The following is a 19,150-nucleotide window of genomic DNA, read 5'->3' on the forward strand; positions in this document are numbered from 1 at the left end:
TCATATAGCCTCTCTGAGAACACATGAGCCTCTTTGGCCCAGAAGTGTCCCATACTCACCAGAGATGTTCAGTCCCCTTCTGAAGACTTCATACATGGTTCTAGCATCATCATAATAATGGTTCAGTAACTTGGGGCTGCCTCCAATCACAGACCTCCGAGCTCCATCAAAGCCCTGTGGAACCAAAAAGACATGGGTTAGAACTTCAGAAAACATGACATTTCCAGGGATTAAGAAAGCAACTATCATCTCTGTCATCTAGAGATTCACAGCATCTTTCCAATTACATTCCATAGACTAATTCTATTTGTTAACAAAACTCATTACACAATCTCATAACTCTTTGGCTAGACAGACTAGACATAACTACTATTTCTTTAACAACAGGATTCTTTGAACTAGAATTGTATTTAGTTAAAATTCTCTTTTATCAAGGTATTTTAGAAATACTTACTGGAAATTTGAAGCAAAGACTTAACACTAATTAAATCCTGTAAGTACTATGGTTTTGTTTAAAAAAAAAAAGGATTCTTCCTTTACAATTATAGCACCATTTTTAAACCATATGTAGTATTCATGCCTAGGCATGTATTAAGAGGAAAAGATTTTTCCTTACTTACTACTTCTTTGACAACATAAATTCTCCAAGTCTTGGGTCCTCGCTACTCTCATTAAAGAAATTTTCAGGATTGTAAATTCACATCAAGAATAACAGAATTCACAATCTGATCTTGTACTTCAGTTTAGCTTTTAAAGGTAGAGAGCTAGGAAGTAGACGCATAAACAAAGCTGGAGTATACTTGACCTATGCATCCATGCAACCTCTACTGGGAACCATGTACATGTAGAGGCCTGTAGAAGAAGGAGTTTTAGAAAGAGAAATGGAACCTTCATTAGATATTGAGAACTTGAAAGAGCAATTACAAGAGGAGATTGAGATCTCATTCACCTCTCAGGTAGAGCAAACAATCTGTTTAGCCCTGCTGAGAAAGGAGAGATCAATACAACAAAGAACCATGTATATCAAGAAGCAACCAGAACTTCTCTATCACATGAGCAACAAAATAGAGGACTCAACATTTTCTCTGATTCCCCATGACCTCTCAAACATCTCCAAAAAATAGAAATTGTGGACCAAAAATAAAGGAACTTCAGCTGTGTCTATGGTCTAGGATATTCAGAATCTAAAAGAAGGTAAAGCAAGCAAACTAACCAACCCATGAACTGATACTGACTTTGAGCTCACTCAGGACCTTTCTTATACTTCCCATGCTACTAGCAATGAGGGTGCCCTCGTAGACTTAAGTATCTGAGGGCTCGTAATAAAAATTAACTTCACAACCCAGTTTCCCATCCCTCTTTCCAGTACCATTGAAACTCCAGCTCAAGGCTGCAGAAGTTTATTCTGCAACAGCCAGACTACAAGAGCACTTCAGAAACAAAAGTGTGCTGAAGGGACATGCTTGCTATACATCATGGTGACAAACAATACTGTAGTACCAATGTTGCAAAGCTCTGAACTGCTGATGTGAAGCCAAAAAACTGAAAAAAGAATGAGTAGGGAAGGATACCCAATTGGATCATTTGTGTGTGTGTGTGTGTGTGTGTGTGTGTGTGTAATTAGCTGTGCAGCACTCCATGATGTCTGAAGCAAAGAGTTCACTATTTAGCTGCCCATAAAAGTTATTTGGGAAAGCTTAGGCCATTGATCAGTGAGATTGAGCTCCAAGTGAAACCATAATCAGAATGATAGGATTGGAAAGCATGCAATAGGGAAAAGTCAGGAGGAAAAAAGAATGAAATTATCAAAGATCTCAGGAAGAGGAAAACTCAAAAATCTTGAAAATAAGTTGATAATTAAATGGTGAAAATATTAATAGAAACAAATATGGCCACCAGATTCAGTAAACAAATTCAGTCATCTATGAGTAAATACTCTAAAGAAATTGATCCAATATGAGATCAAATGAGACAGAGGATCATATGAAATGTGAGAAGATCAAACTACAATATGTTCTTCTTGAGTGATTCAAAAGAGAAATGAGGATTATGTGAATAGAATTTATGCACAAGTAAAAATAACGAGCAGAATAGAAAAACTGGAATCTCTGATGGTAAGTTTTACCAAAGAAACAAAAGAAAGAAAAAATAGATTCAGGATGCAAACACTGTGTACAAAAGTGAAAACAAACTAGAAAGTAGCAGAAAATATGTCCACTATGCAAATAAAACACACTAGTTTCAAAGGCAGGATGAATTTAAAGATAAGAATTTCTGCTCATCCTATCTAAGGATGATAGGTCTCTCAGAAGAATATGACAGGAAAATAAAAGACTTAACAGCAAAATGCATGGAAAAAATAGAAGATAACCAACCCATGAACTGATACTAACTTTGAGCTCACTCAGGACCTTTCTTACAATTCCCATGCTACTAGCAATGAGGGTGCCCTCGTAAACCTAAGTATCTGAGGGATTATAATAAAAATTAACTCCACAACCCAGTTTCCCATCCCTCTTTCCAGTACCATTGAAACTCCAACTCAAGGCTGCAGAAGTTTATTCTGCAACAGCCAGACTACAAGAGCACTTCAGAAACAAAAGTGTGCTTTTATAGAAGATAAGATTCAGAACTTCTGAATAGAGAAAATTGATGCTAATTGAAAGAACTGAAAAATCATCCCTGAAGGGGAGATAAAACAAGATTGCAAACTCTGAGACATATAGTGTTTAAATTTAACAATTCAACTCAAAAGCATCACGTCCTGCCATCAGGAGAAAGACCTTCAAATACAAAGGAAAGACAATTTGAATACTACAAGACTATTCTGCTTCCACTAGAAACATAGGAAGTAATGGAATTTCAGAGTAATGGAGCCCAGAATGCAACTGAAAGTGACCTTCCCTGAAAATCTGAGCTTAATCATAAATGAAAAAAGATGGATATTTAATAATAAAGAGATATTTGAGACATTTTTTAGAAATAGATTATTTCTAATCTATTTAAAGATAAAGAGATTATTTGATTTTGAACACTTCAAAACAACAACAAAAAAACATACAGGAAAAGTCAAATAATGAAACAACCAAAGATAGCAACTGCAACAGAGTGACAACAGAGAAATTAGTAAGAAACTTCTAAGGGTGAAGATGGAAGTCCATTGTAAACAATAATGAAGAGGCAGACTAGACTATTATGGACAGAACCTGGCAATACTCTGCCTAAAGGTGAATCATATGGTACTACATTTTAACATGGGAGGGTAAAAAAAGGGAGGAGGGGAACAGTATGATAGAGATAAATGTGTGATGTGTCAGAATCAAATGGAAGGCTAACAATAAGGGAAAGATGGCCTCTGTGAACTCAGAAAGCCTACTGAGAGAATGGGAGAAGAAAAGTAGGGGGGGGATAGAATAAAAAGAGAGGAAAAGGAAAGAGAGCTTGATTTGGTAAAGGGAGGGGGCTCTATGGACAAATGGATATAAAGAGAGATAGTGCCTTGTGGTAGGTTTGAGAGATTTGGTGATTGAAAAATTCATTCATTCTACCTCAGTACAGAGAAATTTGGAACTTCTGGGGGCAACTTGCACCTGGAAGAGGGAGGCAAGAGAGCCTTAATCCAGGTAGGAGATTTTAAAACAAATGTAGAAAAAATAAAGTCCACGGGGCAAAGTATAAATCAGTAATGAGGTGTGTAATCAGGGGTGTCTGGCGGGAGGGACTCTAGCATAAGGTAGTATATTCTGACACCTGCAATAAATTTGCAATGTTCTGGGACTGAGACTGAATGGGGGGAAAAACTCCATAGGGCAAGCTCTACAAGGCATTGGTGTAATGGTTGGTGACAGATAAAATGAGGAAAAAAGGTTTGATCTTCTGAGCATATTAATTTGTTAAGCAATGCATGCCAACTGCCTAACAAATTGGTACCAGGCCCCTCAGCTTTGGCACTGGATCCCAAATTCAAGGGGAGAGAGATTTTTCATGCATTAAAAACAATCAAATAAGACTAATAAAAAATGAAATACAAAAATAGGTAATCTTATTTCCATCTGGAGAAAAGTTTAAGGACTTTTTAAATTGAGAGGGGGAGAGTAAATAGGAGTCACCTCAAATCAGAAAAAGAGGTGGCCCACTTCCTCCAAAACTCCATCAAAGGAACATGCAAACAATCACTGATTAACTAGGATGGGCTCAGTTTTCAGAAAAGACATATGATTGTTTTAAATGTATAACAGAGATATTTGCTTGCATTACTTTTCATATCTGACTAGGTTTCTGGTCAGCATAGCCTAATTTTTTAATTAAGATAATTCTAAGCAGCAGGTAGAAATGATCCAGCTTTGAAACCATGCAGGGCTAGGAAACCAAACAAGGCAATAAAATTTTCTCTCCTCTCTCACAATTGGATAAAGTTTTCTCACAAGACTAGATGCATAATTGATTAGAAAAGTAACTGTGCTAGCTCCAGAATTGAGTTATAAGATGAGATCATGTGATTAACTTAATTCCCACTACCACTTACTGTTCTAATTCACTCAGTGGCAGAAAATGGCTAGAGGGGAGACCATAGAATGGATATGTTAGAAGTTTTGATTGCATGAAGAATAGAGTGAATAAAGAAACTAGGTATTTTTTTTTAAGAGTGATGAATCAGGGAATAAGGGTCTAGAGTAGAAAGAGAGGATAAATAATGAAGAGAATGGGAGAAATTCTTTTTGGAAAACAGTGAAAAAATGAAATAAAAAATTAAGAGAACTAGTTAAAGAGGAAGAAAGAAGGAGGAAATCTATTCCATTAACAGAGGAAAGCAAAGGGGAAGAATTGTAATATAACAAATAAAAGAAGAAAAATGTAATAATAAGCAAAACTTTTAAGATAAAAAGATAACAAATGAGAAGAGGAGATTCAATGGGTATAAGTCCAGCTTAAAAAAGATTAAAGTAATATACTTGAAAGAATATAGTATTGTGTTTCCAAAAGAAAGAAAAAATCATAACTCAATAAAAACTCAATCAAAAATCAAAAATCAATATCATGGGTAACTGGAAGGAAATATAATTTAACCCTCCTAACTTTAATTGTGAATAAATCAAGCAATCTAATAAAATGACAAATGACAAATTGGATAAGACCACAAAACACAACAATCTGTTGCTTACAATGAATACATTTAAAAAACAAAGATCTACATAAAATGATACCAAGGAGATAGAAAAAAAAATTACTGTGCAACAAGTGAATCAAAAAAAGTAGAAGTTGCAATCATGCTATGGGGTGGGGTGAAGCAAAAACAATAAAAAAAAAAGGGATAATTAGGGAAACTACATTATGCTGAAAAGAATCTTAATTGACAAACCAATATAAGTAATAAGCATATATTCCAAGTGCTTTTACATCTAAATTGATAAAAAAAATATTATCTGAGCTACAGGATGACATGGACAGTAACACAATAGTGACAGAAACCTTTAATATCTCCCCTCAGTTATGAATAAGTCTATCAGAAAGATAAAAAAGAGGGAAAATGTGGAACTAAAAATTTTCTGGAGGAACTAGAGTTAAAAAATTTATAGCATCTTCTAAATTAAACTTCAAAAGATTACTTACATATATTATATATATTATATGTTTATGTAAATATATATATAAATAAAATCTCAAAACCATACAACTTTTACAAAAACAAATCAAGTAGAGATATTGCAAACAAATATAAAAAGGCAGAACTCATTAATAAATTCTTTTTAGATCATAACACAATAAAAATAGCAATTGGTTTAGAAATAACAAACAAAAGATAAAAATCCCAATGAAGATGAAACAATGGGATCCTATGTAATGAGTAGATTAGAGAGCAAATCATATAAACAATAACTATGTAAAAATAATGATGAAACAATATACCAAAATTTCTGATATGTAGCTAAAGCAGTCCTCAGGAGAAAAAAAATCATATCCTTATAAATATACATTAATAAAATAGAAAAAGAAATGATTAGTGAACTGAATGTACATTTTAAAAAATTAGAAAGTCAACAAATAAAAAAACCTAAAATAAGCACAAAAAAGAAGATATTTAAATTAGAGAGTAATAATAGATAAATTTTAGAAAGAAACCACAAAAATTATAATTAAAACTAAAAGCTAGTTCTTTAAAAAGACTAATAAAATTGATAAACCTTAGTTAATCTGATAATAAGGAAGAGGATAGAAAATCGAACCATTAAAATAACAAATGAGCAAAGCAAAATCACAACAAAACTGAAAGAATAAAAAGAATAATCAAATCATATTAATCACAGTTATGTGATGAAAATGAAAACATAAGAGAAATAAAGGAATATCTTCAAAAATATAAAATATCCAAACTATAAAAAGACAAGACAGATCTTAAATAAGCCAATTTTAGAAAAGAAAATAAAGCTTGTTATAAAGGAATTACCAAGGAGTAAGGAGACCTCCTGGCCCTGATGAATTCACAGGAGAATTTTATCAAACTTTTAAAGAGCAATTAATATCCATACTTCACAAATTATTTTCAAAAGTAAAAAAAGAAAACACCCTCTACTAGAATCCTCTTATTATAACATACATGTAGTTAAATATATAACCCTAATGTCTAAGTCAGAGAAAGATAAAACACAGAAAGAAAACTAGACCAAACACATGAATTAATTTTGACTTTAAAATATTAAACAAAATTCTGTCAAATATACTATATAGCAAGTTATCCAAGAAATCATTCATTGTAGCTAAGTGAAATTTATACCAGGATGTTGAAAGATGACACAACATTAGAAAACAATCAACATAATTAAGGTTATTAAAGAAATAAAACATCCCAAACCACATGATTATCTCAATAGGTGCAGAAAAACCCTTTGACAAAGTTCAAAACTAATCTGTGCCAAAAATACTACAAAATATATGGATATTATAAAATACCATAAAAATCTAAAACCAAAATCAAGCACCAAATGCAATGGAGATAAATGAGAGCCTTTCCCAATAAGTACAAAGTGAAGCAAGGATGCTCAGAGCTCTCATTATTACTTGAGAGAGTTCTGGAAATGCCAACAATAGCAATAAGACAAGAAAAAAGAAATTTAAAACATTAGAAAGATATACTAATTAAGATAACTAAATAATATCTGCAAAGTCTACAAAACAAATCTTCATAATTCAAGTTTTTCAATATAATAAAAAATGGTAAAGTAATATTACAATAAGAGAAAGGGAAATCCAAATCCAAATAACTATAAAATACATAAAATATCTAGGTATTGACCTATCAAAGGACACAAAAGATTTGTATAAACTCAATTACAAAGTACTCTTTAAAGAAATATAGAACTTAAGGGGTTGGAGGATGTTCTTGGGTAGGACATGCCAATATAGTAAAAATTATAATTATTACTAAAGCTAATTTATACGAAAATTGCTATGCCATACAAAAAAAAATCACCAAGATTATACTTTGTAGACTCTGATAAAATAACAAAATTCATTTCAAAAACCAGAGTGCTAGAATATCAAGGGAAATGACGAAAAGAAGTAGGATGAAGGAGAAATAGTACTTCCCAACCTCAAAATGTACTATATAAAGAACAGTCATACAGACCATATGCTTTTGATTAAAAGAAAAAAGCAGAATAGACCAGAAAGAATCAGAAATAATAGAACTTAGTGATCCAGTGTATGATAAAATGGAAAAAACAAATTAATATAGAAAAAATTTTCTTATTTTATAAAAAATTGCTGGAAAAACTACAAAGTAGTCTGGCAGAAATTACACTTAGACCATTACCTCATACTATATTCTATAATGCATTCTAAATGAATACACAATCTTAACATTTATTCTTATCCAAACAAGAGATAGAGGCAATTTCAAAAGATTAAAATAGATAACTTTGGTTACACGTAACTGAAAAGCTTCTGCTTAGACTAAATTAATACATCTAGGACAAAAAAGGGAGTAATTGAATGGGCAAAAAAATTTAAAATATCTTTAAATTAAATTTCTCTGACAAAGGCTTAGTTTCCAAGATATATAAACAATTAATAAACATACTTAAAAATATTAGCCATTCTCAAAAGATAAGCGATCAAATGATGTGAATAAATAGTTTTCAAAAGAAAAATTATCAAATGTTCACAACTATATGAAAAAACTCCAAATCAATAATCATCAGAAATTTGATATATTACCTCATTCCCTGAAAATTAGCTAAAACAACAAAAATGGCAATAGTTAATGTTAGAGAAATTGAGGAATGACAGTCATAGCAATACATTCTGGAAAGCTGTGAAATGGTACAACCATTTTGGGAAAGCAATTTAAAATTAAACACTAAGTGACTAAAATATTCATACTCTTGAAAGTAGAGACTTTATTACTAGAATGAAACCTTACGTTTCCAATAATACAGATTAGTTTCCAAATACAACAAAATACTTTTAATTGTACTTCTTATGAAAGTAAAGAAATGGAAACAAAGTAAAAGCCCATTATTTGAGGAATAGCTAAACAAATCATGGTGCATGAATGTAATGAAACAAGCAATTAGGTTGCATAGTAAAGTATAGGGCCTGGAGTCAGTAAGATTTGAGTTCAAATCCATGCTCAGACACATATTACCTATGTGACCCTGTTAGAGGATATTTGCCTCAAGTTTCCCAAATGTAAAATGAGCTGGAGAAGGAAATGATAAACTACTCCAATATATTTGCCAAGAAAACTCCAAAGGAGTCATGAAGACAAGATTTCACAACATTAATGATATTAATGTAATAGAATATTACTATGCTGTAAGAAATCATGTGTTATGAATTCAGAGAAGCATGGAAATGCCTATATGAAGTGATAGAGAATGAAGTGAGTAGAACCAAGAAAACAATATACACAGTAACTGAAAAATGGAAATAACTACATACTAAAAAATTTAAAACAAAATTATAAAGTAGATCCACAAGTGTTATATATTATATATTTGGACTTTTTTGATGCATCAATCATTTGTGCTCATTTTCCCCCTTTGTAAATGATATTAATTGTTATATGAGATGGTTTTCTGGGAGGAGTGATGCTTGAGGGAGATTCTTTGGATAACTATGATGATGAAAGAAACAAAGATATCAATAAAATATATTAAAAATGTAATGTGATTTAACATCTACTGGTCATCCTGCCATCTGGCGGGGAGGGGAAGGAAGGGAAAAATTGGAACAGGAGGTTTGGCAATTATCTTTTTTTCTCTCTCTCTCTCTTTTTTTTAATTTAATAGCCTTTTATTTACAGGTTATATGTATGGGTAACTTTACAGCATTAACAATTGCCAAACCTCTTGTTCCAATTTTTCACCTCTTACCCCCCACCCCTCCCCCAGATGGCAGGATGATCAGTAGATGTTAAATATATTAAAATATAAATTAGATACACAATAAGTATACATGACCAAACTGTTATTTTGCTGTACAAAAAGAATCAGACTCTGAAATATTGTACAATTAGCTTGTGAAGGAAATCAAAAATGCAGGTGGGCAAAAATATAAGGATTGGGAATTCAATGTAATGGTTTTTAGTCATCTTCCAGAGTTCTTTCTCTGGGCGTAGCTGGTTCAGTTCATTACTGCTCCATTGGAAATGATTTGGTTGATCTCATTGCTGAGGATGGCTAGGGTCATCAGAACTGGTCATCATATAGTATTGTTGTTGAAGTATATACTGATCTCCTGGTCCTGCTCATTTCACTCAGCATCAGTTCGTGTAAGTCTCTCCAGGCCTTTCTGAAATCATCCTGTTGGTCATTTCTTACAGAACAATAATATTCCATAATATTCATATACCATAATTCATTCAGCCATTCTCCAACTGATGGGCATCAACTCAGTTTCCAGTTTCTAGCCACTACAAAGAGGGCTGGGTTTGGCAATTATCAATGCTGTAAAGTTACCCATACATATAACCTGTAAATAAAAGGCTATTAAATTAAAAAAATGTAATGTGGATTTATCTTTTTTGTTGGCATACTGTGAGCCATTGTGGATCGTGAGGGAAGGTAGTATCCACAACAAGGAAAGTTGCTTAACACTCTCTGGAAAAAGGAAGAGAGTACTTCTGACTGTGAGGGCCATGGATCAAAGTATGTTCTACATATTTTTGTTAGATTAAATAAAATATGTCCTATTCTAATGTTCTTTTTGGGCCTGGGTACTTGCAGAGAAAATGAGAGCTTTTCTAGAAAGTGAGCTGAATCAAATTCTAATGTTCCTTTTGGAAACTTGTACACAGAATTATATCCAAGACTTCTTAAAATGAAGGCAGTCCCTCCTTAAAAAGAACCCATTCACAAATGATTTAGACACATGAATAGCAGATACTGCACATGACCAAGGTATCTCTCATATTTGGAATGTTGAGGAAGAACTTGGGAGTTTTATAGGCACTGTGACTGAAGGAAGGGAAAATACCATGCAACTTTGAAGAGCTGATTCTCAGTTCAGGGTTGGCTTACTTATGGCCCTGCCTCAGAAAATACTCTCCCCTACAATGTGACTTTGTTCATTTTACTCTGTAACAATGCTTGAAATCCCACCGATTAGAGTTTTATTTGAATTAACAAACATTTAAAAAAAACTCAGTTCAGATGCTAATATGCATAATTTCAACTGATTTCAGAATTATATAACATATGAGATAGAGTACATAGAGAACACTCAACAAAGACGTTCTCAATGGAATTCAGTAGTAACAAACCTATTGAAAATAAAGGTAAACCAAAGTGGAGAGTTGATCTAATTTTCACAACAGACTAAATGAAGGCAGAAACCCCGTCTCCTCTAAACTTTCCATCTCTCCCAGCACAATGCTCTGTAAATTTTGAGTGTTTAATAAATGTTTATCAAATTAAATTGAATAAATCAAATAGCTAAGAAGAGGAGTCTGCTAATCTGTCACATGCCTTTCTGATTAATTTTTAGCATGAGATATAGAAGATCTGGTAAAAAAAAATATAAGCAAGTACTATAAAGGCCAAAATTTTGGAGAGAAATGACTGTTACCAATGATCTCTAAATTATTAAAACTAATGCCTTCTTCCCAATCATCCTCATCTTGATTACTTTCTGCATCATTTGATTTTGCTGATCACTATCTTCTTCAGGATACTCTCTCCTCTATTTGGATTGTCATGAAATTATGCTCTCTTGGCTCATCATCAAGCATGTCCTACCTGTTAACTGTTAATGTGCCTCAAAACTCTATCTTGACTCTGTCTCTGTCTTTGTGTCTCTATCTCTGTCTGTCTGTCTACCTCTCTAACACACACACACACACACACACACACACACATCCCTACTTCAACAGGTCCCATCAAGTTAATTATAATTCCCAAATCTATACAACTAATCGTAATATTTTTCCTGAGCTCTAGACTTCCACATCCTCAGTTACCTATTGAATATTTTGAACTGGACGTCCATAGGCAACTCAAATTCAGCATGTCCAAAACTAAATTCATTATCTAACTCTTTTCTGGATTTCTCCATTTCAATTTTTAATCTAGAGGTGTTGTGAGGTTGACATGATACAAGGGACTTAAAGCATTTTGCAAACCTTAAAGTTCTATATTAATACCAGGTGTTATTATTGTAAGCCTCCAATCATCAAGCCTTGAGTCTGGTGATGACTTCATTTTCCGAGCTTTCTACTGTACTCCTGCTGAGTTTAAGCAATGTTTATAGAGCATATAGAAATGTGCTGTTAAATATAGCATTTAACAACCAAATTCTCTCAGGGGGAAAACTGTAAACATACCCATTTTTAAAGTTTAATCCGCATTATTAACATTTTTATAAGTCTAGACAACCAACAAACAATAATTCAAGCTCAGAAGTGTAGTACTTTCTGAAATGTAAAAAAAAAAGTTTAGTGAAAATTCAAAAATCATCTCTTGTAAGCCATTTAGATGTAGCTCTGAGACATATCTGCTTAGAGTTACCCATGACTCCTTACTTTTTCTTACCTCACATACCTGATCAATTACCAGGTTTTCCTCATTCCACTTTTATAGCATTTCTCACTTTCCCTCTTTTCTCTAACACAGTCACCACTATAGTTCAGGTCTTCATCATCTGTTACCTCCTAACTGATCACCCTATCTCAGGTTTCTGCTTCTACATAGCTATCACAGAGATATTCATAAAGGCCCATAGTCAATAAATTACAGTGCTTCTCTATTAATTCTAAAGCCAAATTGAAACTTCTTTTTGGCATTTTAAAACCCTTCACAATCTGACTCCAATTTATTTTCCAGTCTTACTATCTATTATTTCCATACACACACTCCATGATCCTGCAAGACAGATTTCTTCCTGTTCTTCATAAATGATACTTCACTTTGTGCTTCCATGTTTTTGTACTAACTGTATCCTGGAATGCATTCCTTCCTTATTTCAGCCTATTTGAATTCTTGATTGACTTCAAAATTTAGCTTAAGCATAATTTTATTTCATTGATCACCAAATTTCTAATTCTTCCCAATTACCTTTTATTTACTTTGTATACATTTATTTATATTCATTTTCTTCTCTGATAGAATATAAGCTCCTTGAGGGCTGGGGCTATTTTATTTTTGTATTCCCTGTACTTAGCGTAGTATTGATACATAAACATTTTCACTACTAAATACTTACTAATTGATTGATTTGATTCAATCAATCTGCCTGTTATTCCATAATTTGGACAGGGTGATCAGCGCTTTGCAGTAGGTTGCCAAATTTGGAGAGTGTTAATGGTTCTTGTAGTCCTTCACCAGCATATAAAGAACAGAATTTATAATCTGCTTAGCAAGAATAGTTAAAACAGAAGTTACTATATGACTGGCTGGCCTGAACTTGTTTATTATTCGATTCTGTCCTTCCTCATTCATCCTTCCTGCCATTTGCTTTGGGCAATTTTTTGGTACTTGCCCTGAGTATGAAAAACTCTAGTTATTTTTCCAGCTGGTATTTCACATATTTTGCCTCCTAGTGTGATATGTACTTTCCAGGCTGAATTTCTTTTCTGACTCATCTCAGTATATTGTAGTATGGTGTTTCAGAGAAATCACAGTACATTTATTATTCTTTAAAAAATACAACAGCACTAATACAAAAGGAAGTACATGAGAGTCCCTATGCTAGTTACTAGAGAACATACATTTAACTTATATAGGACACCATAATGATCTTAGTATGGGAATAGTACCCAAACACAGATAATTATAAATAATATTATGATAAAGACATTAGAGATAAAAGAGAATAAATTCATTGTGAATGCCTGGCCAAGTCCTCAGCATACATTTTCTTGGATCCTAATTCAGAACTTGTCCTTCTTGTTTCATAAGGGCCTTGTCCTATTCCCTGAGGCCCAATCATTTTGACATTAAGCAGAATTTGTAGGGGAGACCCCAAGTTAAAGATGACTAAAACTTGCTCTGACTAGACTGTTTATTCTAAGATAAAGTGTCCTCAGTCCTGAGTCCTGGTCCTCACCTCTGAGCCCTGGTACATATTGCTCTCATACTTCAGCTGAATTTCTGGGTTCTCTGCCACAATATTCTCTCACTCACACCGACACAAAGTTGCTCCTGGGAGTGAGTAAAAATCTTATTCCCCTGTCTCCGTGAAGGTAGCCAGTGTGGAGGCTGTTGCCAAGCTGACAATAAATCTCTCCCATGGGCATGTAACTTGGCTCAATTTTCCTTAGTACCTAATGAGCCACTGTTCCCTGGGATAAAATAAACATTAACACTAGGAGAAAAGGAGTATCAGATGAAAACAATGGCAAGCAGTAACTATCCATCCATCCATCCATTCATTCAGGAAAAAACAGAGCCCTTAGTGGGTACAGAGCCCTGTTCTGGGTGCTAGGGTTCAGGAGAAGTTTAGAAAGGAAACAATTTCTGCTCTTCCTGGAACTTACATTTTAGTAGGGGAATAAGATAAAAAACAGTTAATTTTACATAAAATTATGTAAGGACATTAAAGAAAAGAATGATGAAATTGAGAGGTTTGTAGCAGGAGGTCTGGGGGATTCTTATTGATTAAGAGAACTATAAAGAAGGTGACATTTGATTTAGGATTTAAATGATGATTAATGATATAGTAAGTAAAAGAAGAAACAAAGTCATTCTAGGAAGGCAAGACTAAAAACAGGAACAGCCAATAATTATGGAAGATAGTACCAGTAATAATGCTTTGTTGTTTGTCCTTCATTCTTGAAGAGCACCATATCAGAGAGGTGATGCCCATGATATGCAAGTGATTTGAATTGAAGTAAGGGAGGACTGTGCAAAGTCACCAGCTTCATTTTGTTCTTTGGAACTATCTGGGTCAAGTGCAAGACTAGATCAGAATGACTAGAAATGGCCCTGGACACAGTGGGAGATCTTGACTTTTTTAAACATCTTGACTTTTTAAAACTAAGGTCTTTAAGAGATCTCAGTTTGATTGAGGAAACACCCATTCACTGGTTAAGCTCAGGTAAGAAATGGGGCAGAGAGTGACTAGGAGTACCAATACAGTGAGAGGCAGTAAGAATGGGAGATAACAATAGTTCATCCAGGACATAGCAATGGAAGGTAGTAACAGTGGCAGATAAGAACAATAGCAAATGATGACAGGAATAACATAGTAGCAACACTGGGCAAACACAATAGTGGCAGCATCACACATTAACAATGAGTGAAGCAGCAACGTGTAATAACCAGCAGGATATCAATTGTCTAAGGTAAGTATGGTTAAAACTTGAAGCTTTACCAAAGCAGAAGAGTATAGAGCTTTCTTGGGTCCCTTGCCTGTACTCTGGCTCCCAGTCTTACCTCCGCTTCTTCAGACTGCATCAGGAGGTCACATGGAGGCTTAACAGCTTTTGGCCGGTTAGCAAACCAATAGGCCAGCAGAGCAGCAAAAGCCCCAATTCCCACTAATGTGGTGGCTGGCAAATTACGCAAAAACTGGCTGAAATCATCCAACTCTGGCAGACGCAGGCTCCTCAGGATCTCCTGAGCTTGCATTTTCTCCAGGATTGAAAGGGCAAACTCTGTAAGATACCAAAATAATAATCAGTGTGGTTTGGGGGGTGGGGGAAGAATGGGGGAAAGGGACATGAGAGAGTAACCAAGGAGACAAGATGGAAAATATGGAACAAATGTACAGAAGATAGCCACAGGATTCTTTTAACTTCTGGGCATCCACTGCCTGGGGATTTGGGTAACTGTGCCTCTAATCCCAGCAGCCCCACTAAACGGAAAGCCAAAAGTAAGGGGCACCTTCAGTTAGAAGCCACTATATCCAAGTAAGCACTGATTCTGAAAGCCTGGTGAGGATAGGCAGGTGCCAGACTTCTGAAGTCACCTTCCTTTCAAAGACAAAGAGATTATAGGATGATGGGAAGGATCTTGGAAGAAAAAGACTTCATGTTTGTTCTGATTTCTTTAGGTCTTTCTCAGCATCACATGAGTCTCTGGAGCAGTAGCTCTTTATGGAAGGTGTTGAGGGACCATATAATGCATGTACAGAATACATTTGCCTCACACAAAGAGAGCTTGATGTTTCAGCATTAAACATATTTCTGTTCAGTTTTTCATTTCTTAAATCAAAAGAGAAAGTCTTTAACCCAGTAGTTTTTTTTTTAAGTGGTTCACCTGACTTTTAGAATTAAAATTTTTGAGTGGTTTTCACAATCTTACCCCTCCAATTCTTTCATATGGTAGAGTCCAACTTAAGTATCAGTCTCTTGGGCATAGTTTAAAAAAACGGGATGAGGTCAGTATTAGTAGCCTATATCATGTTTTCCATATATTTCCTGGAACAGGTAAATAGTGAACTCTTTCAATTCCTCAGTTACTCCATATATAAGGTTTGAAAAGAACCCTGTGCTGAGGATAGACTAACAGCTCTGCAGAATCAGAGATCTGAGCAACATATTATCTAGTTACTTGCCATGTCCCTACTATAAGGCTCAGGTATTGGGTCTAAATTAGGAAGTTTTAACAAAAGGTAAATCTTGGCAAGTTATTTCCTAATTCCAAAAACAACTATCTTTGCTTTTGTATCAATGCACAAGAAAGAAATGACTGAATGGCCTTTCCTTTTCCATGATAGCCCCCTATTATCTTGTGCATAAAGTTCTTTTCCCTGGTATTTAGGGCTCTCTACTGCATTACTCTGTTTCCAAATTCTCATACTGTTCTACTCTGCATACTCTTTGCTCCAAATACAATGGATTACAATCTTTCCTTTAAAAGTAAACTACTTTATATGTCTTTACTTACACTGCTTCTATCCTCAGAATTAAATTAAATTCAAGACAATCACTGAGCATAGCCCAGGGAAATTTTAGTAACACAACCCAATGGGATGAAAATGGATTTTTAGGGTGGATGATACAACTGGGAGGGGGGGAACTGAGAGGCCAGGCTTTTAGGTTCCTGGGAAATACTGATGTGGGTGAGAAATAATTTGTCCAGGTAGTGGAATAAAGGAGAATATTACATTCTAGATTAATTTTGATCCAACCTTTTATCATTAATAGAGACTTGTTCAAAAGTGAAAGGGATGGATTTATGCTCCAACTGCTATGCAAACATTGGTGAGGCTATAGGTTAGTATAAACCACAAGAAAGAAATTTAAGAGTAGACACACCCTGGTGGGCCATCATGTTCTGATTATAGGAAAATTGTAAAATAACTCTTCTGCTATACTGGCATTCCTCTCCCCACTCCGCCCACCATCCTAATCTTTAACATAGCCACAAAAATGATCTTAGTGTAACAACCTTCTGGGAGCAGGAGAGAGCTATAGAGGCAAAAATGACCATCTGCTGGCATTTAATGAGAGAGACTTCCAGAAAATACAACTATGAAAAAAGTACTTAGTTCTATTGGGAAATGCCCCCAGAAAAATGAAAAGCAGCAAATTAAACAAAACCAGAAAGAAAACAACAATGAGCTATTCAGTCCAGTTTAAGACTATCCCAAAAGATAGTCCAAAGTCTTTGGAAGTCTTACTTTAGAAGATATGCCAAAGGTACAGGCCAGTATCCAGCATGATATCTAGACAGAACAAACTTGAAGATAATATCTGAAACCACAGAATTGCTCAGTGACTGAGCAATGAAATCAGACATTGAAGAGATCAAGTCATTCCTGCTCCCCACCTCCATTCAAGCACTGAAGTGGGGTGGGAGACTTCATCCCTTGAACTTTACCTTTTTACTTGAACCAAGCAAAGGAAGGTTAAACATAGAGTTTGGTGCAAAAATACTTTTAAATCAATAGGTAAATAGGTGGATATAGGGAATTGGGAGAGGGATTTAAAAGTAAAGTTAGAGTTAGAGAAGGTAAAGCCAAAAGAAAAACAATGTTCGAAAATGAAGGACTAATGATAAATGATGAATTAAAAGAAGAGAAAGAAAATATAAGCTAGGAACCTAAAAACCAGGTAGAATGAATCAATATTCAAAAGAGTAGTATCTGACTACTCCAATAAGAGTCCTAGTGTTGATCACATTCCTTTTCTTTTTCCATCTTTTTCTTTTTTAAAGAGGAAGTTGAGAGATAAAAATACTGTAATAGGAAAAGCTGGAAAAAATATACAAATGTGTAATTATAATATCAATGAAATAATTTCAGTTACAAAATGGAAATAAAGATGAATTAGGAATCATAATGTTTACAAGAAACACATTTGAAAACTAAAGATTCACATAGAGTTAAAAGGAGAGGCTGAAGTAAGAATCTGTTTTATCCAGGAGAATTTAAAAAATAAACCAAAACGAATAACAACCCCCAACCAAGGGTAGTAATCATGACTGTAGACAAGACAATAATTAAAGAAATAAGGAAAACTTTATTAGGGGAAACAACATTATATATAAAGTTACCATAAGTAGTAAAATTGTATCAGTAAGATATATGTGTGTATGTATGTGTACATACATATGTGGGTGTACCAAGTGACATAGTATCTAAGTACTTAAAGGAGAAGCTAATCAAATTACAAGGTAAAGAGAAAGCAAAACTACAATCACTGAAAACTTCAACATCCTCCTTTAAGACCTAGACAAATTTAACAAAAACATAAATGAGAAAAAATAAAACCTCGAGCTAGAGAGAGCTAGAGAGAGCTGCCATAGATACAGTGTGCAGAACAACTCTTAGAGGTAATGCCTGCTAGGAGATCCTACCTACAAGATTATATAGAATGCCGGGGAAGGATTACTCATTGGAGCAGGTTCATATGCCTCATAAACTCTGAAAAGAGGTATACTTGTTTGTTGACTTATAATTTTTTCTTATACTTTGTGATCTCTGCATTAGTGACAATACAGTGGATTGTATAATGAAGTAGCTACATTTAATCTGGGGTTTTTCAACAAACCTGTGACTTGAGCAATCCCTCAAGGCAAAGTCAAACAATAAATGGTAACAACTGTCTAATAACCATTTCTATGGGTTCATAGTGACTTAAAAAACCACATATACCTTGTGTTCTATTGAATTTTTATTTATGTTGAAAGATATTCCCTGTTAACATTTTAATCTGGTTTGGTATTTGGGAGTGTTGTGGGGTCACAGTGAAATCTATGGATCTACAATTCCACCCCAAAGTATACCCAGGTACTTGTCATATGAAAGCCTGTGGCATAAGATTATATAACTACTTTTATTATTCACCAACAATTATTAATCATTTATTCCTAATTCCAATACAGTGAGGACCATATTGTGCATTGGGAATATAAAGATGAAAATTAACATGGTCTCTCTCCAAGGCAAGAGGGAAGAATGTGTGACACATACTCAGACAAGAACAGATACAGATAGAGTGTTAGATTATGCTCAGATTAGAAGGAGTTCCTAGAAGGAATTAGCAAACCCTAATTTGCCTCAAACCAAAAGTCTTAGTGTTCCTGTTTATTACCAGAGTGATTTGGATACCTATGCTCAGAAAAGTTTTCTGGCTGTACCCTTCTTCATGTCTCTTGTGTAAGGTTTGTGCTTCATTCTGTTTACCCTGGTTTCTTAGTAAAATATTGCTTTTAAAATTTCCAGTCACTTGTGGATTCATCACAAGGGGAGGGAGCAGGTGTTTAAT

At 34.3% G+C, this 19,150-nt stretch overlaps 1 protein-coding gene across 4 annotated transcripts in view; it reads right to left on the reverse strand.

The window, feature by feature from the left end:
• Positions 1 to 19,150, reverse strand: part of ACSL6 (acyl-CoA synthetase long chain family member 6) — a 140,409-nt gene that overhangs the window by 59,611 nt on the left and 61,648 nt on the right. For all 4 annotated transcript variants that reach the window (XM_012549761.3, XM_031953092.1, XM_031953094.1 and 1 more), the window contains exons 2-3: positions 14,871 to 15,091; positions 60 to 174 (exon numbers count right to left, since the gene is read on the reverse strand). In XM_012549761.3, coding sequence (XP_012405215.2) covers positions 60 to 174; positions 14,871 to 15,091 — 336 coding nt within the window. The remainder of the gene's footprint in view (positions 1 to 59; positions 175 to 14,870; positions 15,092 to 19,150) is intronic.

Source organism: Sarcophilus harrisii, chromosome 2 (assembly GCF_902635505.1).
Source record: "Sarcophilus harrisii chromosome 2, mSarHar1.11, whole genome shotgun sequence".
Classification (NCBI taxonomy): Eukaryota; Metazoa; Chordata; class Mammalia; order Dasyuromorphia; family Dasyuridae; genus Sarcophilus; species Sarcophilus harrisii.